The 27798-nt window shown below is 29.3% G+C and overlaps 5 protein-coding genes and 1 long non-coding RNA gene across 11 annotated transcripts in view; 2 read left to right on the top strand and 4 right to left on the bottom strand.

The window, feature by feature from the left end:
- Positions 1 to 348: 348 nt before the first annotated feature.
- Positions 349 to 18011, bottom strand: LOC119611718 (putative uncharacterized protein DDB_G0282133). 5 transcript variants are annotated; one of them, XM_037967390.1, is made up of 4 exons: positions 17820 to 18011; positions 2693 to 4114; positions 2529 to 2610; positions 349 to 2461 (listed from the first exon to the last, which is right to left on the bottom strand). In XM_037967390.1, exons 2-4 carry the CDS (start codon positions 4051 to 4053, stop codon positions 1154 to 1156), a joined length of 2751 nt encoding a protein of 916 aa, XP_037823318.1. In that variant the 5' UTR covers positions 4054 to 4114; positions 17820 to 18011; the 3' UTR covers positions 349 to 1153. The 5 variants fall into 5 exon arrangements, with proteins under 5 accessions (XP_037823318.1, XP_037823320.1, XP_037823322.1 ...); XM_037967392.1 differs by having other exon boundaries at positions 17833 to 17971; XM_037967394.1 differs by lacking the exon at positions 17820 to 18011 and adding an exon at positions 13569 to 13841.
- LOC119611720 (translation factor waclaw, mitochondrial) lies at positions 4046 to 20589 on the bottom strand. 2 transcript variants are annotated; one of them, XM_037967395.1, is made up of 6 exons: positions 20417 to 20589; positions 19775 to 20348; positions 19067 to 19335; positions 18071 to 19004; positions 17820 to 18011; positions 4046 to 4114 (listed from the first exon to the last, which is right to left on the bottom strand). In XM_037967395.1, the coding sequence occupies exons 1-5, from the start codon at positions 20473 to 20475 to the stop codon at positions 17886 to 17888; spliced, it is 1962 nt and encodes a 653-aa protein (XP_037823323.1). In that variant the 5' UTR covers positions 20476 to 20589; the 3' UTR covers positions 4046 to 4114; positions 17820 to 17885. The 2 variants fall into 2 exon arrangements, with proteins under 2 accessions (XP_037823323.1, XP_037823324.1); XM_037967396.1 differs by having other exon boundaries at positions 4068 to 4114; positions 17833 to 18011.
- Positions 7622 to 8801, top strand: LOC119611721. Its single transcript, XR_005232095.1, has 2 exons — positions 7622 to 7755; positions 8489 to 8801. It is a non-coding gene; the product is annotated as an uncharacterized LOC119611721 (long non-coding RNA).
- Positions 20590 to 21441: 852 nt separating the features above from the next.
- Positions 21442 to 22015, bottom strand: LOC119611725 (ribosomal protein 63, mitochondrial). Its single transcript, XM_037967402.1, has 2 exons — positions 21746 to 22015; positions 21442 to 21679 (listed from the first exon to the last, which is right to left on the bottom strand). Exons 1-2 carry the CDS (start codon positions 21914 to 21916, stop codon positions 21530 to 21532), a joined length of 321 nt encoding a protein of 106 aa, XP_037823330.1. The 5' UTR covers positions 21917 to 22015; the 3' UTR covers positions 21442 to 21529.
- Positions 22016 to 23762: 1747 nt separating this feature from the next.
- Positions 23763 to 26497, top strand: LOC119611722 (autophagy-related protein 9A). Its single transcript, XM_037967398.1, has one exon. It carries the CDS (start codon positions 23860 to 23862, stop codon positions 26320 to 26322), a length of 2463 nt encoding a protein of 820 aa, XP_037823326.1. The 5' UTR covers positions 23763 to 23859; the 3' UTR covers positions 26323 to 26497.
- Positions 26498 to 26726: 229 nt separating this feature from the next.
- The window catches only part of LOC119611731 (required for meiotic nuclear division protein 1 homolog), a 1579-nt gene continuing 507 nt past the window's right edge, over positions 26727 to 27798 (bottom strand). The window contains exon 1 of the mRNA XM_037967411.1: positions 26727 to 27798. This exon is cut by the window's right edge and continues 507 nt beyond it. Within this exon, the coding sequence (XP_037823339.1) occupies positions 26898 to 27798 (901 nt within the window). The 3' untranslated portion in view covers positions 26727 to 26897.

The raw sequence follows: 27798 nt of genomic DNA, 5'->3' as shown, positions 1-27798 counted from the left end.
TTTTAACAGCATTGCCAGACCAAAAACCCAGAAATCCGTTAAATTCAAATGCTTTAAGCGAAAAAAAACAACTAAAAAGCGATTTTTTTCAGTTACTTAAAAACAAATATAACTTTATTTGATGATATTTGATATTTTTGTATTAAATTTGATTGACTCAAAGAGTTTAAAACTTAACAAACTAGATTAATTTAAAAGTTCTTTGCTATTTGTTACAAACTTGTTGAACAGTTTTTTTTCAAATGAGATATTAAAGAAATAGAGAATTTAACAAAAAGAAATAATAAAGTTAACCTTAAGACTACAACAATAATAATTGTTTATAACAATAATATGAGAAAATAAGGCTTTTTTAGGTTTGTATAGTTAAAAAATTATAATCATTATAACAATTTAGATTTTTACTTATAGTTCTACTATTTAGTTTAATATACAAGAAGTTTAGAAACCAATAACTTAATGTTGACTAAGATAACAAATTTAACATTTTTTTCTTCAACTTAGGCAGCATGAGAGAACCAACTAAATAAAGAATTAAAAACAAATGCCTTTTTACAAATAATAATTAAACAGTTGAGTTTTTTAAACAAATTAAAAGTTTGAAATTTAAATAAAACTTTGGATAATGTAATATTGTTCTTTTTGTGATGTTAAGAAACGGGTTTCAATGCAGTTTTTTAAATTCTATAAAAATTATTGTTTTGAATTAAAATATAGATTTTAGCTTGATTTAAGTTTGAGAAAAACTTGCAGGTGGGTTACTCCGTACTACGATACAAAACAAATATTTTGTTCTAAATCATTTTACAGAGTAAACTCCCCGGAAGTTGCTCAATATTTTTTCCTTACAAATTCAATTTCTATTACATCTGACAACTCGTTTCTTTCAATTACTTATTAAAACAAAATTAAAAAGAAACGTTTGAAAAAAGGAGAAATTAACAAATTATTGCACATTCTATAAATGTAAATAAAATTATGATATTAAATTAGTTAACACACATATTTAACTAGAATTAGAATTAAATAAATATCAATATTATTATAAAATAACCATCATAAAATCATATTAAAAATGTACAAGTAAAAAAACTTGCACTATAAATATGAATGTATGTATGATTGTTAGATATAGTTTTAATTTTAAAACACATTAATGCTTTAGTTCAGTGCGATTGGCAGCTACTTCGGCCAGTATGAGTAAATCTGAGGTAGACGACGATATATTGTCATTTAAAGTGTTGTTGTTGTTGTTGTTACTAGTGTTAATATTATTACAAATATCAACAGATACTGATGATGAAGAGTTGTTGTTGAATTGTTGTAAAGGAATGATTGGTGATGTTGAAACATTAAGTGATTGTTGTACAGTTGTGTTGTCTTTATCCATTGCTTTTATGTATTTCATGGTTGTGGGCGCTTCTTGAAAATAACAACAACCATTTATAGTTAAAGGTAACAATGAGGCTACTTCTTGTTCTATGGCCGAAACATCACGGCGTGTTATGCTTTCCTTACGAGCCTTACGTTTTTGACTGCCCACTGCAGCAGTGGCAGTTTGTTGTTGTTGTTTGGCGTTTTGATTAGCAGCAGCAGTTTGTGTTGTCTTCATTTCATTGTTAGTGTTAGCACGTTGTCCTCTTTTTTTACCATTGGTAGAAAATTTCTTTTTCTTTTTTGTATTGCGTTTGCGTTGCAAATAATCATCCAAATTTAAAGCGGGTAATTCTTTGATTCTTTCCTCTAAATCAAAACCACTCAAATCATATGACAACATATTTTCCGTTTCGGATATAGAACGTTTTTGGCAGACAATGTTATCATTATTGTTATTTAGAGAACTATTGCAACTATTTACATTTGCGAAACTTTGCTTAACAATCATTTCAGCATTATCACCTCCACCACCAGCTAAACGCATTGAGGACTTTGATTTCTTTACTGCCGTAGCTATTTGTCCAGAATTTATTAATTCTTGATATCTCTTACCCTTACAAGATCTTGCGCTTTTCTTTTTGGGTTCTAAGTTATCATCTTCACTACTATTACTCGAAAAACTGTTCTCATTGTGAAAACGCCTTTTCAAGGGATTGTCTTCAAGGCCATCAGTATTACCTGTTATGTGAGCACTCATAAATTGTGATGTTTCGCCTAAAGCTTGTTGTAAATCAGCAGATTTTTTGGTGTTATTGCCCTTTGATTTATCTTGCATTAATTGACTTAAATCACCCATTTGTGCTTCGTCGGCTAGTTTAAAGTAGTTACCATGATTGCTGCTGTTACAGCTACGTGTATTATTGCTTATAATTTCGAGAGCATTATTATTGGCGGCTTCGTTGTTATCTTCTTGATACTCTTGACCAAACGCATTGGTTGGACGTGTTGTTAGAGTACGTAGAGGTGGTGCTGGTAGTTTGTACCATTTAAAATTGGGATTTGCTGAAAAGAAGGCATCTTTGTTCTGGAAAGAACAGAAATATAACATGTATTAGAGTTTGAATAAATTTAATAAATTTTAGTAAATTTACTTGTTGAGCTAGATTTGTAAAGCACTTTTTATCATTTGCATCCAATGAGGCCCACCAGTCTCCTAATATTTTGGTTATTGCTCTAAAAGTAAATTTAAGAAGAATATAGAAATAATCAAATAAAATTTAAAGTTTTTTAGAATATTTTTAATTTCCTAACTTACCTATTTTCCAAGTTTTTATAACGCTCCTTAACAATAGCACGATGACGTTTACAAAATATTAAAAACGCATTCATAGGACGACGAGCATGATGATCAGGTTTAGCACAGTCAGCGACAGCAGCTGATTCCTCACCCAAGCTATTAACTCTAGTTGAAGAAGTATTTGTGCCCACAACAGATAGATTGGGCGACGACTGGGATTCTACAGTTTCAACATCAACATCTATGTGAACATCCTCATCTTCATTATTAACATTCTTTTTATTGTCATTTTTCTTAACAGTATCACGAATTTTATGGTCTTTTAAAACGTTTACAAAATTAGTAGAATTTCCTACTCTTATATTGCACAATCTATTATTTCTAGATGTTAGAGCACCATCAGATGAAGTGGACAATTTTTGTAATCTTTTATATCTTCTTCTATTGAAAATATCTTCATAGTCAGCAGCATCATCTAAATCATGGGGAAATTCCTCAATATTTGTTTCATCATCATTACCATATACTGCATCAATATCGTCATCATCATTATCTTCTTCATCATCATCTTCGTCGTCTTCATCATCGTCCAAATAACTGCTATGACGACTACCATTAGGTGACTTATTGTCTTCATCGTCATCTTCATAGGACTTTGATTTAGCATAATTATGGACACTTTCAATATGACGATAAGCATTATTTTGATCTTCCGTACGTTGGGTATTATTGTTGGGCGATGTTTGTGTTTCAGTTGCTGTCATTACAACCATTGTTGTTGTTGGCGATGAAGATTGTTTATTTATAAGGCCATATTTATTATTAGTAAATTGTTTGCAATAGAATTGATAGTTATTATTACTACCAACGATACTTGTTGAATTTATATTATTATTGCCACAAATACTATTATTATTATTATTGTTGTTATTGTAACATATCTTATTATTTATTTCTAAATTAAAGGCACTTTTATTTTGTATATTATTTTGTGTTTGTGTTGTTGGGGATAAATGTTCAACATTTACAACATCTATTTCATTATCGTTATCTTTCTTAACACCTGAGGATGATGTGGCGGAGGAGGCACTTATATTGTTGTATAAGGTACGAAAATTATTCCAACATTTATTATTTTGTAATTTTGTATGATTTTCTAAATGTTGTACTCTAACACGTTCCTGGTGTTTAATATCATCATTAAATGATAGTTGTTGTTGCTTTTCTGGTTGATGATGATGACCACTAATTGTTACAAATGTTCTCGTTTGCGAAAGCGAAGAAGTTGGAAGTAATTTTGTGGTAGTAGTTGTATTAAATTTGTCCATTGTTATTAACTTTGGTTTTAAAAATTCCAAAGCGTTGACACTGTTAATCATTTTTGTATAGTTTTTTTTGTTGTGGTTGTAAAATCAAATGTTTAATTTAAAACATTACAAACTGAAAAATAGAAGGAAGAAAATAATATTATAAATTGAAATTTGTTAAAATTAATTTTCAAAATTTTTTTTTACAATTTTTTTCAAATACTGTTAATTTCACAGCTGAAAAGATCCTTAAATTTCTTTCAATATAACTTCTTTGCATATGGCAACACTTAATTTAGTAAAAGCTTCCAAAAATAAAGAAATTCACAATAAAATTGTTTACAAAACAAACGATTTTGTTATTTTAACTCAAAACAACTACATACAAGTGTTGATATAAAAGAAATTCGAAAAAAAAAACACACACACACAAACTCTTAAGAATTGAGCAGAAATTGCAGGTGTAAGTAGAAGACAATAAATAATAAAGGAAAGCAACGAAAAAAAATTGCATATTAATAAATAAATGGGATCACTCTCTCTTTCACAAAAGGAATTTTATTTATCATTTGAATATTAAATTATAATAATTAGGTACATTTTTGTTTTAAATAACGATTTTCACATCCATACCAATTTTCAAACACAGTTTAATTTATGGTTTTTGGTTAAATTCAAAATATTTACAGATTTCTTCTAATTTAATAACACAAACTCACATTTTTTTTGCACAATATTTATTGAAATTTTACTATTTATCTTAAAAATGTAATGAAATACATAATAGTATAAAAAAATATTTATCAATTGCACTTTTCTTGTCCTATGTTGGACGTTGTTGTGTCTTTTAAATGTTATTGCTGTTTAGTGAATGCGCTACGTGTACAGCGATACGCAGTACAACTCAATTACACAGAGTGAAAAATAAATATAAAATACAAAACCAAAAACTACAATATTGAGCGTTAATCAACGAAAAACAACAAACCAATAAGAAGAAAACCACTAAAATGTATAACGAAAACAACGGCACCTACACGACTCATTTACTACACCCCGCCAAAGTTAAAAACACAAAAACAAAACCAACAAAGATTGAGAACAAACTCACACAACTATAATTGTTGACGTTTTTTTTTCTGCTTGAACTTGATGGGATTTTTTTTGTTTACTTTTAAACATAAAAAAGCACTATTATTTTAATCTATGAAATTGCACTTTTTTTAATATTTGTTACTTTTTAATTAACTTCTTTGTTAAAAAAATCGTTCCACAGAATATTTTCACTTTTCCCCTATTTAAAAAAAAAACAAAATTCTACTCAATCGCACTCACACCACTACAGACAGTATGCTCTTTTGTCTATTCCATTTTATTATTTTTTCAATTGTTGCTTTGTTTTTCCATTTATTTTATTAGCAATCAGCTGATGAGTATATTTTTGTATATATTTATTTTTTCTTAATCAAAATCAAAAAAAGTTTTGTTATTTACAAACAAAGTTTATTTATATATTAATGCTTCGGGTTTTCTTTTATTTTTTTAATAGTTAGCAATATTTTTTTAAATATTTTAATTTTAGTTTGAAGAAAAATATTTATTTTTAACTTACAGCTCTGTTGATATGTTGATGATGTCAAATTTAATTCAACTCTAATGAAATAAAAAAAAATTGCAAAGCAATTCACTTCACAAATTCAATGAACGAACGCATACAAAATCTGCTTGTCTCTTTTCTGCACTTGAATTAAAACAAAAGAGTTGCCAAGTTTTAATAGTAATTAATTTTGTTTCAAGAGCTTTCAATAGCTTTAAAATAAAGAATATTATAAGTCCCATCACAAATTCCAAAATTATTCCGATAATTTCTGTATAGATTTTCCAACTTCAAAATATGTACAGTGAGACAAAAAATCTAATATAGAAATACCTGGGAAGTGGTACTACTTGTCTGATAAGTATTATCGAGTACAATTTGAATCTGTTTTTTGAAATTTGCCAAACACCTCCAAAATCTTGAGATATGGGTAAAAAACGGATTTCCGGATTTAGAAAGAAGAAGAAGCTGTGGCTTTATAACATGTATATGACGTTTAAATAATCTGGAGAAAAATGTGTACATTTCATCAGCAAACATACACATTTTTGATTTTAGTTATGCAACGTTTTCCCAGCGCAGAAGTATCAAATCAATTATTAAGTTCATTAAAGAGATAATTTTGTTTTAATGAAATTTTCGCGACTGTCAAAAATTACATATAGAGGGCCAACGAACGGATAAACAAACGAAATAATAAGGGTTTTCATTTAAACGCTTAAGTTTCCCATTTGTGCAAGTGGGCAAGTTTATTCGACTTGTTTCATGAAACCCCTGTTCAAATTCTGTTCAATTACAATATTTATAAACATTTTACAGCAATGTCAAACGATTTTAACAAAAAATTTTACAAAATATGTTAAAAATGTGAATATTTAAGTCTATAATTTCAAAAGTGAACAATAGTGAACAGATTTATTAAATGCACAATGAGTTTGCTCAAGTTTGCCAGTCTAAATAGTCGCTCAAACTTATAAGGGTTGTGCAAATCAATTTTCATACAATTCAATTGCGAGAATGGAAACATGCACAGGTTGCACAGTTAACGAGGGTTTTGAACGTTTAAATGAAAACCCTTAATATTTATTATATAAAGAAATTCAAAGGTTTAAAGGTTTTACATCTACATGTTTTCTGTTGGTTAACTAACATATGCAAATTTCACTGTAGGATACTAAGTTCAGTTAAAATTTTCCGATGATAAAGATATGATAATAGAATTAATAATCTTGAAAACTCCTGCAAAATTTGTGCTGCGCTGAATTTTTAAACTTATAGTAGGAGAGACGTATACATTTTGCGCTGAAATTCTTCACATCAGGTTTTCAAGATACATATCGCATTTTTGAATTATTTGAGTGAATTTTAAAAACTTTAAAATTAAGCCCTACTTGGTAGAAATAAAACAAATTTTTAAGAAAAGCATACTCTAAGGGATTTGAGGAATGACCAATGAATGTCGCACTAAGCATTTTTAACAAGTTTATACTTTACTTAATTTTTGAACAGCTTGTTGTCAAGGATTTTCACAAAACTCACACATATTTGAAATTCTTGGTAAATGCACTTCAAAGGCTTTGTAGAAGTATCGGAATAACTTGGTCTCGGCAGTATGGAGATCCGCTGGATTCTATAAATCTCCTAAGAGACAAAATACTTTCATTTTTTCATAATTTTTTTTTTTTTTTTTTTTTGATAGACTAAAGTATGTTTTCGTTGGCAACCCTATATAATGAACTGACATTCTATTAGCTTAACGAAAGAGAGAAATAAATATACATATTTAAAATGAGTGCAACACTTTGCTAATTCAATATACACAAATAGGTATACAAATGTATATGTAGGTATGTTTGTGTTTTTATTTTTTGCAATTTATGACTGTTTGTATGTGTTAATTTGTTTTTATTTTACCAAAAACACAATTTTACGACATATTTAATGTTTGTTGTTATGTTTACTATAACGTTATATTAAAATGAGATTCAAATTTAAAAAGGGGCTGGGGCGCACTTAAATACAAAAACAAACAGACAGGACAAAGGGAAAAACTATCGCCACTAGTGAGAAATAATATGTACCTATAATTGGTAGGTGTGGGTTCAGATAGAGTGCATTTCATGTCGACGTATTTGTGTATGAATATAAAGAAGAAGAACACCAAATGTACCGTACATGTAAGTATGTACATATGTATTTGTTTATGTTTATAAATTCACTGTGGTATTGTTTTGTTTTCGTTTTAACAACAAAAAAGCTCACAAATTTTCAAGGTCGCAAGGCACGTCAAGAACAAACATACAATACTACAAACACATAGATAATAGGTACCTACAAATGCAAAACACTTTGAAAGAAGTTCATTTGCATGTACTATAGTTGTCTAACTGTTTTTTGATTTTCTCTATTTGATTGTCTAGTCATGCCTCCCACTCCCCCTACCCCTTTTATCAAACTCCTGTACCGTTACAATCATTGTTGCTGCCTATGTTTAGTTTGTTGTGTGTGTGCGTGCATACAATTTGTACTCAATAGCTTTGAATGTCGGTTTGTCGGTCATTTAACATCGTGTCTGTATATCTGTCTGTCCGTCTTTCTCTGCCTGTGTTTTTGTTTGTATAGCACAGAGGCAGCGCGTTCTTTTTCAGGGTCATGAAAATTCGATTTTTTATTATTGTCCTCCGTTGTTCTTCATCTTTTTTTTAATGTAGTCACAGAATAAAACAAAAAAGAAATTCAAATAAATACTGAAATACAGAGAGAATTTTATGCAGAACTTTAAGCAAAACAAAAAAAAAACTAGTATGTAATAATGCAAAAGAGTGTTTTGTTTGATTGTTTTTGTTTTTCACTTTTATTTAATTGCTTGTTTGCTTTGTATTCACATATATTTTTTAAATGGTTTTTCAGGTGATTTGTTTTAAAATTATTTTTTTTTTGTTCTCTACAACAAAAAGTGTGCTGCTGTTTGCGTACAGACAGACGAAATGACACGTTCAATGCAACAATATATAAAAGACGGAAATAAAACTGCGGTCAAAGACATTTTAAGATATGTATGTATGTTTGCATACATATGTATGTGTATGTATTTAGTACATATGTAAATTAATTTATACAATGTATTTAGTATATAGTGCTGTTTCTTATTGTAATGTGCAATTTAAAAATACTTGTTTATTATTTTAAAAATAAATTTGTTTGTACATATGTAAATATTTTATATATTAAGGTGGTAACAAGTTTTTGCAATGATTTCACAAAACATACAAACATACGTAGGTATGTACATTAGGGTGTCCACGTTTGTATGGTGAAAAAGAAGGTATGTACTGATTTTCCCACCGAAAAAGCTTGGTTGTCCGGCTATCACTATTTGGTGAGCTGGGTCAAAGAATACAAATGTAAGTTATTAAGAGCTATGTACCTCTAGTCTGCAGGAGCTATAAAATGGTGGTGTCAAATAAATCCTCGGCCTGGGGTCGAACCAGAGTGCCGCATAATTTGGTACCACCTGAACTGGTAGCCTACAGGACAGAGTTTGTCCCGGTTAATGGAAAGGATTCTTTTGTGTAAACTCGAGGGAGAGAGTTTTGGACTAGTTCGGTGCTATTGCCGAAAAAACAACATATACCCCGTAGAGGATTGACTTAACATCAAGTGTACATATGTATATGATACGGGCATGGAAAATTCAGTACTTTAGTACTTTTTTCAGTATTTTACCACGGTACCCCACGACATTTTCGGTACTTTTTCTAACTTATAAACTTTTGATAAATAGTAAATAAGCCAGTTTTTAGTCTTTTCTAGCCTATAATTTATTATCTAGTCTATAATCTAGTATGTAGGCTAGTCTTTAGTCTCGTCTATAGTCTAGTCCACATGTAATTAGTAGTCTAGCGTAAGATTAGTTTAGAACTTTGAAACCTAAAAAATAACTCTTTTTATTATAAGTTAGTACTATTTCAAAATATGATGGATTCGTATTTCGGTCTACCGATTACGTCTTTAGGTACTGTTGCCTAATCAACACAGACCATCCCATCTGCGTGGTTGTAAACGGAAGTGTGCATTTGATCGGTACCTAATTTAAATAATTTTCTACTTAATTAGGACTAAGATGCACAACATGACATTATCGCACTGCTCATGACGTCATCATATAAAAAGGTATGAGATGACGAATTATATACATAGTAGCAACACTTTCGAATTAGAATAATAGCAAGAGAAGACTGACGACGCGATCTCAGTCTACACAATCGGTTCATAAACTGTTTAAGATAATGGATTTATTTTTTATTATATGAGACGATTGCGAGAAAAATCGGAATACCTATTAAATATCGACCAGTTGACCATTATTATCTACTCGAATAGTATGGAAATGTCTTCTGAATTTACTCTCTCTCTCTCTCTCTCTCAACTCAGAGGATCTTTACGCACTTGATTTACTTTTTAACAGAAATTTGATTAGTAACTGCAACTAATTAATGTTTACGCAGGGTAAATCATTAGTACATTACAAATATTGCTTTTATAGGTATATTATGCATACTAATACTAAGAAATATGTATATTAATTTTATTTCTATAAATTTGCACTAAATAAAATAATAAACATTGTTTTTGAATGTATGTATGTTTATACATATATAAATATGTGTGTATATTTAAACACAAATACATAAGAATAAAATTATATATATATTTAAAAGATAAATAAATCTAATGCATTGATTAGAGTACAACAACCTTTTTCAGAAATTTAAACAAACACTCGTGCATACAATAAATACACATAAGCAAAACAAAAATATATATTTCATAATAGAATTGAAAGTAAAGAAAGATAACAACAACACTAATGCGCAGTTTATAATTAATGCTATTTTAATTTTTTTTTTTTAAATTATGATTATTTACTAATTTTTGCACGTAGCAACAAACTTTAATAATAAATATTAGTAGCGTTGCTTAAGATGATCATGAATTTAGGTTTGAGATACACAGAAAAAAATCATACATACATACCTATATACTGTATGATCTTGCATAATTTATTATTTAAATAAAAATATATGTACCTTACTTAAAAAATACAAAATTTTAAGAATTATTTCTAAAAAAAACAAGAGAAAATGCAATTAACTCTGTTCAATTTGAAAAATCTGTAGACATATTTAATCTGTCTTTTAAAAAAAACTATAAATGTCACAATTTATAATTACTTTTTTATTTTTATTATATTATTCATGTGGTCAAGAAAGTATTCTCATTTTTACTTAATACAAATAGATAAATTATAATAGAAAATACTTCCACCATAACATTGTAGAAGTATGGTAACCATATACAGTATTAATCGAAACCTATGCAAATTTGCCAGCCTATTCTATAATTACACAGGCCAAAAGATTTTAAAAAAGTTGAAACCCAGAAATTAATTTATTCTTCTATAAAGGATTGAGCCGCGCTGAATCCGAATCACATCAGGATTGCAAATTATAGTGTCATATAAATTGAGACGTTATAACATCGCGAACGCATCTTTCTTTATAAAACATGTTATGTCGTCTAAAAGCTCAATCTGCCCACTATAAAATATAAGTTCAAGGTTCTGTAATTTCTACTTAATATTTCGAAGTAAGAAGCAACTGTAAATAACAAAAAAATAGATATTGCATGTAATTTACGTCTGAAATTTCAACAGACAATACCTCACCAAATACAAAAGATGTTGAAATAATTCAAAAAGTATTTTATCAAAACATTTAAAAGAAATTGTGACATATTTGTATAAAATAAAAGCGAAATATAGTTAAATATTAAGTTTTTGGTTATTTATGGTTGCTTTATGTTTTAGGTTAAAATATCTCGAAGAAGCAAGGAGATATATTAGAGGTTAAACCTATATAGTAAAATTGAAAGATTGGTCTTTCAAATGACACAACTAATTTAAAAAATATGTATTCGCGCTGTTATCACGTCTCCAATATGTCCAATAACTTGTTATTTTCGAGATAAAGGACACCATATCTTGAAAACCTTATGTAATGAGTTAAAAATTATTATATTATCAGATCTATAACAGAATTCCATTCTGATCGAAAGTGGCATTGTTTTTAGTAAAGCAAGAATACTTTCGATCGGAATGAAATTCTGTCGGCCTGTACATCTAATAATAACAAAAAAGTTAAATTCCGTTTTTACCACGTAACAGACACGAATTCCTTAGAGAACCGTTCCGTCGTTTTTAAGCGTATGGTCGCATCTTTTGGTTTAAAAAATAAGTTATTTATAAAGTAAATAAATTTAACAATATGTAATTACATTTCTCGTAGATGGTTTTCATGAATGAATCTTTAAAAGGGAAGTTTTTGATAGTTTTTCGTTTTACAAATAGTACTTTTGTTTTGAACAATACTGTGGTTGGTAAATCGTATTGTTTTGTGGTCATTTACGTTTTAGTCATAATTAGAATATGAACCAAACATTGAAAAAAATAACAATTTATCACATTTGTAAAGTGTTAAAAACCTATAAATTTTAACAAAATAGAAAAATATTGTGTTTTAAAAAGTTGTGATAATTTTGTTTACCACAAATTAAAAATTTTAGTCAAATTAATAACCATTGCCGCATTAGTTATGATGATTTTTCGATTATTCATTTAAGTAAAATTAAAATTTCATTTTTGCAGTTTATGAAAAGTCAACTTCTTCACTTAAATAAAAGTCGATTTTCCGACTCAGATTTTAATAATTTTTTATATAAATTTATTCCGACTATTAATCGACGTATCGACTTTTTGTCGAAAAAAAGTAGAAAATTCATATTAAAAAAGTTCGAAAATTTGAAAATTGTAAAATTGAAAAAAGTCAAAAAGTTAACTTTTCATAAATGGCAAAGTCTAAATATCGAAAAGTCGACTTTTCACAATTTAAAAAAAAGTCGAAAAGTAGCCCTTTGTTTCACCTATAACACCTTACTAGCTTCTCCTGTATAGATTATATTATTATGTTTTCAACAGATGGACATGGTAAGATCGTCTTTAGAACCTATAAAAATGGTCACAAATTGGAATACAAATTTATGGTAAAGGTTTTAATAAAAAAATTCCCTACTAAATATAGATTAGAAAAGAAAGTTTTCGTTATCTACTTGTTAAAACTATGGACAATATGTAACGGGCATCGAGAAAGCTTTATATTAATAAAGCTTATATTCCACATTAAGTTGAAATGGTAACTCTGAAATATATATAAATATCCCCCTTCATAGAATAAGGGAATTAACCGAAATAATATTAAATAAAATGGCGAAATTTATTTACATACGTACTTGCACTTGTAGCGTATGTATGTATGTATGTATATATGAGTGTTCATATAACTACAATTTAAAAATGGCGTTATATTACGAAATTGATCGGTAACAATATTAATAATGGTGATAAAAAATATTAAGCAAGTGTATCTTTTTTAAATATTTATATCTCGCACACACACACACTTATTAACTAGATACAGTAAGTTAATTGTTTAATAATTTAGAACATGACACTTACTGCAAACTCCTAGAATAATTCGTTTTTAAGTCAATCATTTTCAGTTTTCAATTAAAGCTGTTTTTTAATTCATTTATTATTTACTTTTTAGGAAACACAAGAATTTAAATTCGATTTTGTTTTTTGTTATTGTTGGATTTTTTTTTTTTTCTTAATAAATACTATGTATCAACAATATATGTTTGTATCAATAGGGGAGAGATAACAAATGATGGAATTAAAAAAATAAAAAAAGAACTCAATGAGAATATTGCACACATAAATAATTTAAATTAACAAAAAAAATATATAACTTGATTTGTGTGAATTTTTTCTTTTATTTTTTTAAATTATTTTGTTAAAAACAACAAACACGAAATAAAAATTGCAATAAGTACTTAATTGTTGTTGTTTTATCTATAATGTTAAAATATTTACCCAAAAACAATAAGAAAAATATATACTGCAGGTGTAGTTGTTGTTATTTTTTTCAATTGGTTCGCCTTTTTGTCTTTATTTGTTAGATTTTTGAAAGAAAGTTTTTAAAGTAAAAATAATGAATTACTTTTTGGAAAATTTTTACAAATTTTAAGAACACTTTTAATAATTTACTTGAATATTTTTTTGATTAATTTTAATATTAGAAAATTAATTTTTTAATAAAAAATAACTGAACGCAACAAAAACACTGTGACAAGTAGAAAATATACAAACGTATTAAAAAATAACGAAAATAGCAATCATCTGTAAACAGCCAACGTCAACAAAAATGTCAGGGTTGGGTATGTTGTATGACTGGGAAGAAAAATGTTTAAAGAAAACAGAAAAATTGTGGAAAAGTGTTTTAACTACATTTTGATGAACTTTTCTATAGAAAGTAAATCAAACTGTAATGAACTTTTCTATAGAAAAAGTTCTTAAAGTGTAACTAAATTTTCCATAGAAAAGTTCATGAAATTCTAATGATCAAATGTGTCAACAGTAATGAACTTTTTAATGGAAAAGTTAATTAAACTATAATGAAATTTTCTATAGAAAAGATAATCAGATTGTGATGAACAGTTTGATGAACTTTTCAATAGATAATTTTATTAAACTTAGATGAACTTTTCTATAGAAAAGTTGATAAAACTGTAATGAACTTTCCTATAAAAAGTTTATCAAAGTTGTGATGGACTTTTCTATAGAAAAGTTTATCAAACTGCAATGAACTTTTCTGTAGAAAAGTTGATAAAATTGTGATGACATTTCTATAGAAAAGTTGATCAAATTGTTAAGAACTTTCCTATAAAAAATAAAAAAAAAAATATTATTTAATATTTAGCAAATGGAAATCTCCCAACTCTGGACAAAAAAAGTTAAACAAAAATAAACTTAAAGATACAAAATAAACGAAGTGACCAGCTGTTTAATGCATTTGTGTGAGTTTATGCAATAACAACAAAATTGTATAATGGCAAAAAACGTAAACAAACTTAATTAAAAGAGAAAAAGCAAAATAAAAAGGAATATGAAAAAATGTATTCTATAGATAAATATTTTAAAACTTTTTTAGAGAATCATAAAATAAATAAACTTATTAATTATAAGTTTAAAATTGCAAAATTATAAAAAAAATCTTTATTTTACTATTTAATAAAAAACAAATTTCTAGAAGGAAATTCGTATTTTGAATTAATGCATAAAAAGCAGTTAAATAAAGAGAGAGATAGAGAGAGCGACAGAAAAATAAATTGAATGTAAACAAAATAATAGAAAAGCAAAGTTTTTCAACAAATAAATTGATTTGTTAAATTAAAGTAGTTGACAGTATTAAGTTTTTAAACTTATTTTTTTAAGTTAAAATAAATTTTTAATTAAAATTTAAATAATATTCTTTACATATTTTATTTTTTATTAAAAATTTTTTTATTTAAATATTAAATTTAAAAATGGCTACTAAATTTTCTACGTTGTTGTTTTTAATTTTTAACTCTCTTTTTCTCAAGAGAGTTTCAGTGGATCAGCTGTAAAAATGCATTAATATTTGTGAGTAGTATCTGTGAGTTTTGCTTTATTCCCTCCTCTTTGAAGTTCATCTGTGTTAAATTTGTTTATTTATTTATACGAGCGTTTTGTTGTAGTTGTTTTTATTATTATTTATGTTTAAAAATAACTTTTTGTTTTTGTCACACTAATAAATTTTTAAATGAAAACAAAACAAAAAGAAACATTCGTTCATAAGTATGTACATACCAGTATGATAACGGACAATAAAATAAATGATATGTTTAATATGGCTTGTTTAAGTATGTAAATAGATTTAAACAATAAATATTTATCAAAATTCTTTAAAAAATTACACCCTTTTCTTATTTTCATTTATGCATATTATGTTTATTCATCTTTATTAACGCCTTTTAAAAAGATTGAAATTTTTTGTTAATAAGTTCCAGGAAAATTTGTAAATTTTTGATTGAAATTTGTCTAGTCTATAGTCTAGTCTATAGTATAGTCTATAGTCTAGTCTAAAGTCTAGTCTATAGTCTAGTCTATAGTCTAGTCTATAGTCTAGTCTATAGTCTAGTCTAGTCTAGTCTAGTAGTCTATAGTCTAGTCTATAGTCTAGTCTATAGTCTAGTCTATAGTCTAGTCTATAGTCTAGTCTATAGTCTAGTCTATAGTCTAGTCTATAGTCTAGTCTATAGTCTAGTCTATAGTCTAGTCTATAGTCTAGTCTATAGTCTAGTCTATAGTCTAGTCTATAGTCTAGTCTATAGTCTAGTCTATAGTCTAGTCTATAGTCTAGTCTATAGTCTAGTCTATAGTCTAGTCTATAGTCTAGTCTATAGTCTAGTCTATAGTCTAGTCTATAGTCTAGTCTATAGTCTAGTCTATAGTCTAGTCTATAGTCTAGTCTATAGTCTAGTCTATAGTCTAGTCTATAGTCTAGTCTATAGTCTAGTCTATAGTCTAGTCTATAGTCTAGTCTATAGTCTAGTCTATAGTCTAGTCTATAGTCTAGTCTATAGTCTAGTCTATAGTCTAGTCTATAGTCTAGTCTATAGTCTAGTCTATAGTCTAGTCTATAGTCTAGTCTATAGTCTAGTCTATAGTCTAGTCTATAGTCTAGTCTATAGTCTAGTCTATAGTCTAGTCTATAGTCTAGTCTATAGTCTAGTCTATAGTCTAGTCTATAGTCTAGTCTATAGTCTAGTCTATAGTCTAGTCTATAGTCTAGTCTATAGTCTAGTCTATAGTCTAGTCTATAGTCTAGTCTATAGTCTAGTCTATAGTCTAGTCTATAGTCTAGTCTATAGTCTAGTCTATAGTCTAGTCTATAGTCTAGTCTATAGTCTAGTCTATAGTCTAGTCTATAGTCTAGTCTATAGTCTAGTCTATAGTCTAGTCTATAGTCTAGTCTATAGTCTAGTCTATAGTCTAGTCTATAGTCTAGTCTATAGTCTAGTCTATAGTCTAGTCTATAGTCTAGTCTATAGTCTAGTCTATAGTCTAGTCTATAGTCTAGTCTATAGTCTAGTCTATAGTCTAGTCTATAGTCTAGTCTATAGTCTAGTCTATAGTCTAGTCTAGTCTAGTCTATAGTCTAGTCTATAGTCTAGTCTATAGTCTAGTCTATAGTCTAGCCTATAGTCTAGTCTATAGTCTAGTCTATAGTCTAGTCTATAGTCTAGTCTATAGTCTAGCCTATAGTCTAGTCTATAGTCCAGTCTATAGTCTAGTCTATAGTCTAGTCTATAGTCTAGTCTATAGTCTAGTCTATAGTCTAGTCTATAGTCTAGTCTATAGTCTAGTCTATAGTCTAGTCTATAGTCTATAGTCTAGTCTACACTCTAGTCTATAGAGATTTTAAAATCAGGTGCTCATTCGATTACGAATGAAGTAATTCGACCTGGGAACTCAGGTTTTTTGTCAGCTTAACAATTTTACCGGCATTATATCAGGGTTTTCGAAATATTTTATCCAAGTATCAGAAAAAACCGTTTTCGCTATACTTACTTACGCTATAGTTACTTTGGTCTTTGGTTTAAAATTTCTAATCTAGGGTAATTAGTTGCGTAGAGTGAACAGAGAGAGAAATTGAAATTAATTGAAAATGCTTCTATGGACAGTACGATTAAAAAGCTACGGTTATAAGAAACCAGTCTCTTACTTTCTATAGAACACATTCAATTATAGTATAACTACGAAACAAAGTAAACACTGCAACGGTTCTTTCTCCAGGGGAAAGAAATCAATAAACACTCAAACGTATGCCATTAGTCTAGAAACTGTTTTATATGTTTTTACCTAAAATTCATATTATTTCGATAAAAATTTAATATTTCACTTGAAATTCCGATTTTCACTTAAAATTCTTAATTTAAACAAAAAATCGATTTCGATTTGTATACATAAAAATCGAATGTTTACGCAAAAAATATGAATTTTCAATAGAATTTCGATTTTTCATTAAAAATTAGAATTTTTACTAAAATTTAAATTTTCAATGAAGAAAATCCATTTTTTACAAGAAATTAGTATTCTGAATTTTTACTAAAAGTTCTAATTATACACTAAAAATTCTAATTATTCACTAAAAATTATAATTTTTATCAAAATTACGAAATTTTAATTTTGGCGAGCATGGAAAGATGTTATTTTTAAATAAAAAAATAAAATAAAGAAAAATGAAATTAAAAAACTTACGGCATTTGCTTACATCTAGTTGAAATTTGAATATGATTATTTCTCGAATGCACCTTACTGCTTTCCTTAACGTTTTAAGACATTAATAAAAGTTTCATGTGGCACACGAATATTGGCAAATTGACGCATTTTCTTTTTGCCTTCAGCCTGCTGTTTAAGTAGTTTCATACGTCTTGTTACATCGCCACCATACTGAAAATAAAATAAATATTTTAATAAAAGAATAATAAAAGAATCTTAATACATCCTACCAATTTAGCGGTAACATCCTTTCGATAAGCTTTAATGGTTTCTCTAGCCAAAACCTTACTACCCACACATGCCTGTATGGCAATTTGTACCATTTGTTTGGGTATCATTTCTTTAAGTTTAGCTGTCATATCACGTCCAACATCTTTGGCTTTTGTAACGTGAACTATGCGGCACAATTCTTCTACCGGTTTGCCATTTAGATGTATATCTAAACGCACCAAATTTGTTAAATGATAACCATAATCTTCATAATTAAAACTAGCATAACCGGAACTTAAAGATTTCAGATGATCATTAAAATCTAATATAATTTCACTTAAAGGCAGTATATAATTCATAAGCATGCGATCATTATCGATATTAATGGAACTCTCCTGGACACCTCTACGTTCGACACATAAACTTATGATTTGGCCCACAAATTCATTGGGTGTTATAATTGTACCCTTTACCAAGGGCTCATAATATTCTTTGATATTTATAGGTTCAGGAAACAGGGCAGCATTAGATATTTCCATTGTATCAGTGCCCATTTGTCTAATCATTTTGGGATTTTTCAATACCACACGATACGTTACCGATGGTGCTGTTATTATGGGCTCAGCACCAAACTCCTGTTCTAAACGTTGACAAAATACTTCCATATGTAGGAGACCCAAGAAACCCAAACGCCAACCTTGTCCTAAAGCTGGACTGGAATCAACTTTCATAGTAACAGCTGAATCATTTAGAATTAATTTGTCAATGGCACCACGCAAGGCAACATGTTTGGACTGATCGGATGGAAATATACCAGCATAAACCATGGGTTGTTGAGGTTTGAAAGTTCCTACAGCATCACATTTCTCGTTTTTTAAATGTATTGTATCACCTATGATCGATTCTTTGCTGTTGCGCATGTTGCAGGCGATTAGGCCAACTTGACCAGCAGCACTTTAAAAATCGTCAATATGAGTATGTTTTAAATTTTCAATATTATCTTATAAAATACTTACATGCAAGGGAGTTCAGTTTCGGCTGGTCTTAACAAAGATATACTTTTAATTGGATACACTTTTTTCGTATTCAAGGATTGAATTTCTTGACCAACTTCTAGTTTTCCATTTAAAACATAAATTAAATTTAAAGCTCCCCGATAGCGATCAAACCAACTATCAAATAAAAGAGCACGAAATGTTGAATTGCGATCTACCTTTGGAGGAGGAATTACTTCAATCACTCTATCTAAAACAGCAGGAACACCAGTACCAAGTTTAGCAGAAACCTATAAAAAAGTACTTTTGAATTTGTTCAAGTCTGTTTTTTAATGATAAACTCTTTACTTTCTACAAGTTTTCTATAGAAAAGAAATTTGAGCATCTTTTTTCTGTAGAAAAGTTCATTACAATTTGATCAACTTTTCCATAGAAAAGTTCATTACAATTTCATGAACGTGTCTACTTTATTAACTTTTTTATAGAAAAGTGTAACACAATTTGCTCAACTTTTCTGCAGAAAAGTTCATAACAATTTAATCCACTTTTTTGGTGGAATGTTCATCATAATTTTATAAATTTTTCTATAGAAATCTTCATCACAATTTAATAATATTAAAGAAAGAAATATTCATCACAATTTGATAAACTGTTTCACAGAAAAGTTCATCACAATTTGATCAGCTTTTCTATTTCATCACAATTTGATCCATCACAATTTTATAATACCTTCAAAACTTCATCTGTTTCAATATTGAATAAGTTTTTCAAATCTTTGCAAACTCTCTCCGGATTAGCATGTTTGATATCGATTTTATTGAGTACTGGTACCACAGCCAAATTACGTGTTTTAGCCAAATGATAGTTGGCCACCGTTTGAGCTTGTACACCATGACAGGCATCGACCAATAAAATAACACCATCACATGCCGCCAATGACCGTGAGACTTCATTCGAAAAGTCCACATGCCCAGGAGTATCAATTAAATTTAATAAATACTTGACATTTTTATAAGTATGAAATATGGATACAGTTTGTGCCTTCACCGTTATGCCACGCTCCTTTTCAACTTGTAAACTGTCCAATACCTGATTACCGGAGTTACGTGATATGGCGCCAGTCAGTTCTAACAAACGATCGGCTAATGTACTTTTGCCATGATCCACATGTGCAATAATACTAAAGTTTCGTATATGTTCCACTGGTATATTGGCAAAATTATTTAGTTTTTCATCGTTGGATTCGTTAGTGGAATTTTCATTATTGGCCTTGGTAGTAGCAAAACGTGTTGTTGTATGCAGTCTAAACTTGATCAATACAGAGTATTACGTGAGTGAATATTTGTTAATTGATCAATTGCAAACACTTACTTTAACTGATAATGTCTATTATTGAATCGCCACAATGTTATTCGAAATGTTTTTAACATTTTATGTTTTTTTATTGTTTGTTTTTAGGAGAAATTGAATTTATAACTTTTTCTACTCCATGCCGGTATTTTTGGCAGATGACAATGCAGTGTTGACAACTTTATGAAAAGAAAAAGTATCACACTTACTTTAAAATGTAAGTTGGCGTAAGAACAAAATTCAGATAAATGCTGAAATATTCATAATAATTATATTTTTAAAATATTTTAAAGTTAAGAAATGTTTGTATTTATTAAAAATAATTCTAAAATTATAAAAACTATCGTAATGAATAGAAATGCATTTAATTTTTTTTTGTTTTAGCACCACTTAGTTGACATCATTGTATGTTGCATATGTTTTTCGCTTGTTCTTTTTAATGTGTAAAGATTTGTGAAATGATATCTTATAAAACAATAACAAAGTTAACAGTAAATTGCTACACTGAAATTAAAAGAAATTTGTCTATAATACATGTATGTTTTAAATAAATTATTAAATTTAGAATATAGCAATTAAACCATATATCAAATAAAAATGGACGAAATACTGAATTGCGATCTTGGATAGATGAATTATTTCAATCACTCTAAAAAAGCTGGAACAATAGTTTAGTTGAAACCTGAGGGACAATTTTAAGAGTTTGATAAAAGTTTCTATAGGAAAGTTCATCGGTGTTTGATCAAGTTTACTATAGAAAATTTCATCATAATGTAATCAACTTTTCTATAAAAAGTTCAACACTATTTTACATCCCAATTTGATCAACTTTTCTATAGAGAAGTTCATTACAATTTAATCATCTTTTTATAGAAAAATTTAGCAGAGTTTGACCAACGTTCTATTGAAAAGTTTAACAAAGGGATAACATTTCTATAGAAGAAAATTAAAGCCCAATTCTGATTAACTATTTTCCAAGAAGTTTTTTCCTTCCTGGAAATTTTTACTCCAAATCGTGCTGTATGAATTTTGTACCATTAAAGACATTTTTCTCGCTTAAGAAATTTTGGATTACAAAAAAATATATTTTAACTTAATAAAACAACTAACAAGTACTTTTACAGAAATTACTATTTAATCCCATGATTCCTTAACTTTCAAATGATTTAAGCGATCCTCCAGGGTTACATGTGGTTTTAATTTTTTCATTGTTTTTGCATCATTCCACATGTTAATTTTTGCTTCAGATTTCTTTAAATCCTTAACATGGCCAAAAGATTCTTCCTGTAAAGTTAAGATATTAATTTAAAAATAGATATTTCCTTTGGCTAATTCCACAATTCTACTTACAACAGTCAAATAGGGATGCCTCAAGAGTAACATTGTTTTCTCTTGACGTTGGTATTCACGTTCAAGTGTTTCCATGGCTTTCTTACTAACAGGCTTAACTAAACGTCTCTTGCCACGAAATATATGACCGGGTACAGTGTCTTTGAAAAGATTTATTAATGTTAAACGCATTTTTTCTTAGTTTTTATTGAAAATTCCGAGGATTTATGTAAACAAATTTGTTCGATTTGTGAAGTTGCGTGAATCTTGCTAAAAAAAAATTGCTATAAATTTGACAGCTAAAAATAGTGGGAAATTTTGTAACAGCTGTTTTTCATTTTAAGGTATGTTCAGTTGGTGAAAATAAAATATTGCTTAAAGTTGCCATATTTATTAAAAGAAAAATTTTGGGTTTATATAGTTTTTTCGAATATATTCAATAAAATTCATAATATACATAAGTATGAGTCATCGAAATTATTTATTATAAGAATACTGTTCAATTATTGATATATAAAAATAATTAAGCAATAAATAATGCTATAAATAAGTATGTAGATTATTTTCAGATTCATATAAAACTAAAGCATTTATTCAAAATGTAAAGTGCTTGGTTTATAAGCCCAATTATTTTTTTCAGCAGACCTTGTTAATTTTATTTTTCTCATTTACCTATTTTATTTCGTTAATTAAAATTAATGGATTTTTTAAATTGATCTTATATACATATGTACATAATGCATATACAAAATACATAATGCATATACAAAATACATAAATGTACATCATACCCATTTCTTTCCACATTTTTATATTTAAAATACTTTTGTCTCATACTGTATACAGTATACCTCTAGACGTTCACTATTTTACAAACTGCGCTTTGAGTTTTTCTAAGGAAAATTTCCAATGTGTTCAAAAAATGGCGTCTAAATACAACTACAAAATTACCAATCCCAGAACAACAACAGTTATTTAGTCAAATGGCGGGAAAATAAAAATATCCCACCACAACTATAGAAAAACAACTGTTAAAAAGTACATATGGTTTTTTTTCGAATGTGATCATGTAAAATGCTACCATATTATAATACTAAAGAAATTGTATTAAAAAATATCATACAAAATTAATTTTTAAGAAAACTTCATTAAGTGTAAAAATTTAAATATATACATACATACATATTTCTTAAATTTATTATTTCGGCAGATCATATTCAGAAATCATAAATTTACCGTTATTCAAGTGTAAATTTAAGCAAAATGTTTAAATATACGTAAAGCTTATTTTGATTCACCCAAATAATTTAATTAATTATTTAATTTAATACATTCTATAAATTCTCAGGAAAAATTATATTAGTTTCACAACTACAACTAGTTCTAAAACAAATACAAGACATGCATACTAGTTCTGTAGACTTCCTCAAACAAAAGTTACTCTAATTCTGATATACTTAGGTTCCGATTGCTTTTGCTATAAAAAACAGTCAAATTGTGTCTTTAGTGTTGAAAACAATAAAATCTAATTTTATATCTGATTACTTTTCGTGATAGAAAATTACTTTTTTTTAATAAATTAAAATGATATCTAACCCCCTGAAAACAAATTTACACGTTAAACAAGTAAGAATGTAGAGTTCGGCTTGGCCGACCATGTGATACTCTACATTAGTGAGTAGTATGTTAAATATATGGATTACTTTTATTATTTGACAAAAACGTGATTTTCTGAAAAAGAGGTTATACGATTCAGACTAAGAATCAGAAACTGATGCTGAGTCGATTGCTATACTTATGATGGGTGTATGACCAATAGTTTTTGCTATTACAAACATCAGTACAATTATAACACCCTCTCCCAGTGTAGGGTATAATTCCTAGTACCAAAAATAAATGATTTAGCGATTTTTCGAATATTTCCCAACACATATCTGGCAACCTGGAACAGTGATAGAGGGGATATTTTTTAAAATAGAAGTGAACAGCTGATCAACGTTTTTGTTGTATAAAGTGTTTTTTCTCTGTGTTTATATTATATTTTTTTTGTGTAGTTATAAAGAAGAAGGTCAAACAAAGCGATTTACAATTCTGTATAGAAGAAAACAAGAATAAAGTTAATAAAAAGATTTCTCATGGCCAGTGGTTCAAAAAATATAAATTACAAGACATTAAGCGACGAAGAAAATAAATTTGTAATACCCGAACATCATTTGCAGCAGCAGGAAGAGCAGCAGCAGAATGATAACGAAGCAACGAACAATGATGAGGACACTCCTCGAAATAGTGGTGTTCTTTTGCACACAGTACCCGAAATAAATCGTTCACGATGGAATCATATCGAGGATTTAGATTCATTTTTTACACGCATGTATCACTACCATCAAAAGCATGGTTTTGTGATAATTGTTCTGGACGAAATATTTCAACTGATACAGTTTGCCTTTGTCATTTGGCTCATCACCTTCACTGTGCACTGTATCAATCATGATATACTCTTTGGCAATGAGTTGCCAGCCAGCAATCATACGAAAATCTCAATATCTGATGTAATAATACCTATGGATGAGTGCGTAGATAATTTTGGAGGTTTAACCGTGTTGGTGCTATTTATTGCGTCGATTTATTTATTAATACGCAGTGTCAAAGTATTGTATCACTTGTGTCAATATTGGGATATTAAGAAATTCTATAATACTGCTTTGCACATAGACGATAGTAATTTGGACAATATCACTTGGCACGAAATTAAGAAAAAGGTAAGAGAAGTCCAGGCGGAGCAGCATATGTGTATAGATAAGGATCATTTGACTGATTTGGATATATATCACCGTATATTGAGATTTAAGAATTATTTGGTGGCTTTAATGAATAAAAATCTGCTGCCTGTACGTTTCAATGTGCCCTTGTGTGGAGAGATGGTTGTGCTTTCGAGGGGTTTGTTATTCAATATTGATTTAATATTGTTTCGCAGTCCAGGATCACCATTTCAAAATAATTGGCAGTTAAGAGATGACTACTCGATAAGAGGCAATCAGGTGGAGTTGGCAAAAAGATTGTCGAATCTAATTTTTTGGATAGCAATAGCTAATTTCCTATTAGCTCCTTTTATATTTGTGTGGCAATTAATCCTCTTCTCTTTTACCTATGCCGATATTCTAAAGAAAGAACCCGGGGCTTTTGGTATGCGCACTTGGTCCAACTATGGCCGCTTATATTTAAGGCATTTCAATGAATTGGATCATGAACTAGATGCCCGTCTTAATCGTGCTTACGAATATGCCAATCGTTATTTAAATTCTTTTTCGTCACCTCTAATGGCAGTATTAGCCAAAAATATATTATTTATCTCAGGTGGCATACTGTTGCTTCTTTTGGCTTTAGGTATCTACGATGAATATGTATTTCAAGTGGAACACATGCTAACCATTATGACAGTACTGTCGGTAATTGGTTTAATATGTCGAAATATGATACCGGATGAAAATATGATTTGGTGTCCGGAACAATTAATGACTGCCATTTTAGCTCATGTGCATTATTTACCCAGTAATTGGAAAAATCAGGCTCACACTTCCTTGGTTCAAAAAGAGTTTGGTAACTTCTTTCAATTTAAAGCTGCCTACTATCTTAACGAAATTATAAGTCCTCTTATAACACCCTTCCAACTGCTGTTTGTTTTTCGTCCTAAGGCTTTGGAAATTGTGAAGTTCTTTAGGAGCTTCACCGTATCTGTCAGGGGTGTGGGCAATGTGTGCTCTTTTGCTCAAATGGATGTTCGTAAACACGGCAATCCGGAATGGCAAATGGATGTATCTACCACCTCGCTTCATCAATCGGAGAACATGGCTGCCGCTACCACTAATGGCAAAACAGAATTGTCTCTTCTGCACTTTACCTTAACCAATCCCGAATGGCAAATGCCTCCCGAGGCGCTTGATTTTGTAAAAGCTGTTCGTCAAACCGCTTTAACCGATTTAAGCAAAGCTGTGGCTGTAGGTGGTGTAGCAGCAACCACCAAACAAAAGAGGGATTTTGCAAATCTCAATCCATTAACAGAAAGTCTTTTGTCATTTGGAACCATACAAGATGAGTACTCTTCAGTAGCCAAGTCTTTATTGTTCCGACACAATGCTCACACTATACCCAAGAATGCCGAAGGTGAACCATCAATGGCTGGCCAACAATGTCAATGTTATTTTGAACAAATGCTACAACAAAGTCTTGGGGCAGAGCACTCGCATTTAAGAGACAATCTTCCCGCACCCTCAAAGAAAATGAAAAGATTGCGTGTTTCAAAGCTCGAAGGCAGCATAGATGGTCCTTCGCAACAGCAGTCACTAATTTATAGTCTCTACGGCCCCGATTCGTTGTGGGACAATAAACCGAACGATATGACTGTGGCCGATATGTGTCTAAGTGCATTGTATATGCATGAAATGCATCACAAAGTTAAAAAATCTTCTGCTGGTGAGGAGCATTGTACTGAAGTCGTAGAGGAAGGCAATACTAGACCTCGTAATGTTGTATTTACCGATACTATAGTAACATCCTCGTCAGCTGTGGAGACTACACCATTATTGGGTCTACAGTCATAGCATCAACTTAATTGGTTATAAAATTATTAAGAATTTAGTTTTGTCCTGAAGATGATATGTGTGCAAGAGACAGAGAGAGAGAGCGCAAGAAATTAAAACAAACAAAAATCGTGTAAAAAATGAAATCAAAATCTTATAGTAATAAAAAATGTGTTTAAAAATTTAAATATTGATATTTTTCTTTCATGGATAAAAACTTTCAAAATTACCCTCGGAACTATTACTTTTTCGATTCAAAAAAAACCTACATATTAAAATACAATGAAACTCATATACAAATCATATTTTTTTATAAATAATAAATAACTAACATTTCGTGCTAAATTATTATTGACAACAAAAATTAATTGAGTGAAATTTGTATTGATGTTTAACTTTATGTTGCTTAAAAATGTTTAAACGAATTATGTTATACTTCGTCCATCCATTTCGATTTCAACAAACTAATTTCGTTTTCATTTTTAATTTTCTTAAATACACTTTCTTATGAAATTTTTAATTTCACTCACATCTTCAATACATAAATCCTTATGTAAAAATAAACAATATATAAAAAAAAATATTTAAATACAAACTTATTGTAGGCTAGGATTAGTTGTTGACGTTGTAACCTTAGGTTTATGGTCATCCTCATGTTCGTTACCATAATAACGATCTATATAATGTATAATTTCGAAACCCACTTCAATCATAATCAAAATAATGATCATCCACTCTAAACGGGTATTGTGGGCCTCATTTAAATTGTGCGATATTAATTCAGCCAGTTCAACGCAATGATTTATTTTCTCATTCATTACCTTGGTACGACGGGATATAGAGAAATAGTTGCAGACTTGTACATATAGCGCTTCAAGATCTTCACGATCCCAATAGAAGTCAGGGGTATCCAATAAATCGGAAGACAGATTGATAACATGTCTTAAAGCTAACAATTCACCAGTTTTACGTAAAACTTCTTCTCTGGAGATTCGTATACGTCTACCCTTTTTCATATCGTCCGTTAGGAAAGCCATGGAATCTATATAACGATCTAAGGTAGCTTCCCAAATACCCAGTTTAATGGAAGTGGCCAAGGCATTAGAGAAGGTATATTTATTGTAGAAATTATCCTCTCCCGATGTTAAAAAGAATTTGCCATTCTGAAAAAACGCTCTGGCAGGTTCTATATCTGCTGAGGATACCAAATCTCCTTCTATGTCTACGGCCGAAGGTGGTATATAAGTGTAGGGCATGACTTCACTTTCACTGCGCACCAAAGGCTTCAAGTAGGAATCCTTTTCAAATGGCTTTAGGAAAGACAACACATTATTGGTCTCAATATCACTGAAGTTCCACATGACCACAGATCCCTCACGAAAGAAAAACATGTCTCTAACTTCTTCGCCCACCTGGTACTTGGCCGTGACATACAACACATCCTGTTCTACTCCCAAATTATCGGTGGAAAAAAATTTCTTGGCTTCATATAGTCTT

Source organism: Lucilia sericata, unplaced genomic scaffold (assembly GCF_015586225.1).
Source record: "Lucilia sericata isolate MDLA Ls3-8-SP2 unplaced genomic scaffold, ASM1558622v1 Contig001517F_arrow, whole genome shotgun sequence".
Taxonomy (NCBI): Eukaryota; Metazoa; Arthropoda; class Insecta; order Diptera; family Calliphoridae; genus Lucilia; species Lucilia sericata.
Note: the sequence above shows the minus strand (reverse complement) of the source record. Positions and strands in the feature narration are given on the sequence as shown.

Excerpts from the sequence above, each read along its gene's own strand:
- LOC119611718 (XM_037967390.1), bottom strand. The coding sequence starts at position 4,053 with ATGATTAACAGTGTCAACGCTTTGGAATTTTTAAAACCAAAGTTAATA. Across the intron at positions 2,611-2,692 it reads TATAAAAACTTGGAAAATAG|AGCAATAACCAAAATATTAG; the intron begins GTAAGTTAGGAA and ends ATTTACTTTTAG. Across the intron at positions 2,462-2,528 it reads TTACAAATCTAGCTCAACAA|AACAAAGATGCCTTCTTTTC; the intron begins GTAAATTTACTA and ends TGTTCTTTCCAG.
- LOC119611720 (XM_037967395.1), bottom strand. The coding sequence starts at position 20,475 with ATGTTAAAAACATTTCGAATAACATTGTGGCGATTCAATAATAGACAT. Across the intron at positions 19,005-19,066 it reads GAAACTGAACTCCCTTGCAT|TGCTGCTGGTCAAGTTGGCC; the intron begins GTAAGTATTTTA and ends CGATTTTTAAAG. Across the intron at positions 18,012-18,070 it reads AGGATGTTACCGCTAAATTG|TATGGTGGCGATGTAACAAG; the intron begins GTAGGATGTATT and ends TTTTATTTTCAG.
- LOC119611725 (XM_037967402.1), bottom strand. The coding sequence starts at position 21,916 with ATGCGTTTAACATTAATAAATCTTTTCAAAGACACTGTACCCGGTCAT. Across the intron at positions 21,680-21,745 it reads GGCATCCCTATTTGACTGTT|GAAGAATCTTTTGGCCATGT; the intron begins GTAAGTAGAATT and ends TTAACTTTACAG.
- LOC119611722 (XM_037967398.1), top strand. The coding sequence starts at position 23,860 with ATGGCCAGTGGTTCAAAAAATATAAATTACAAGACATTAAGCGACGAA.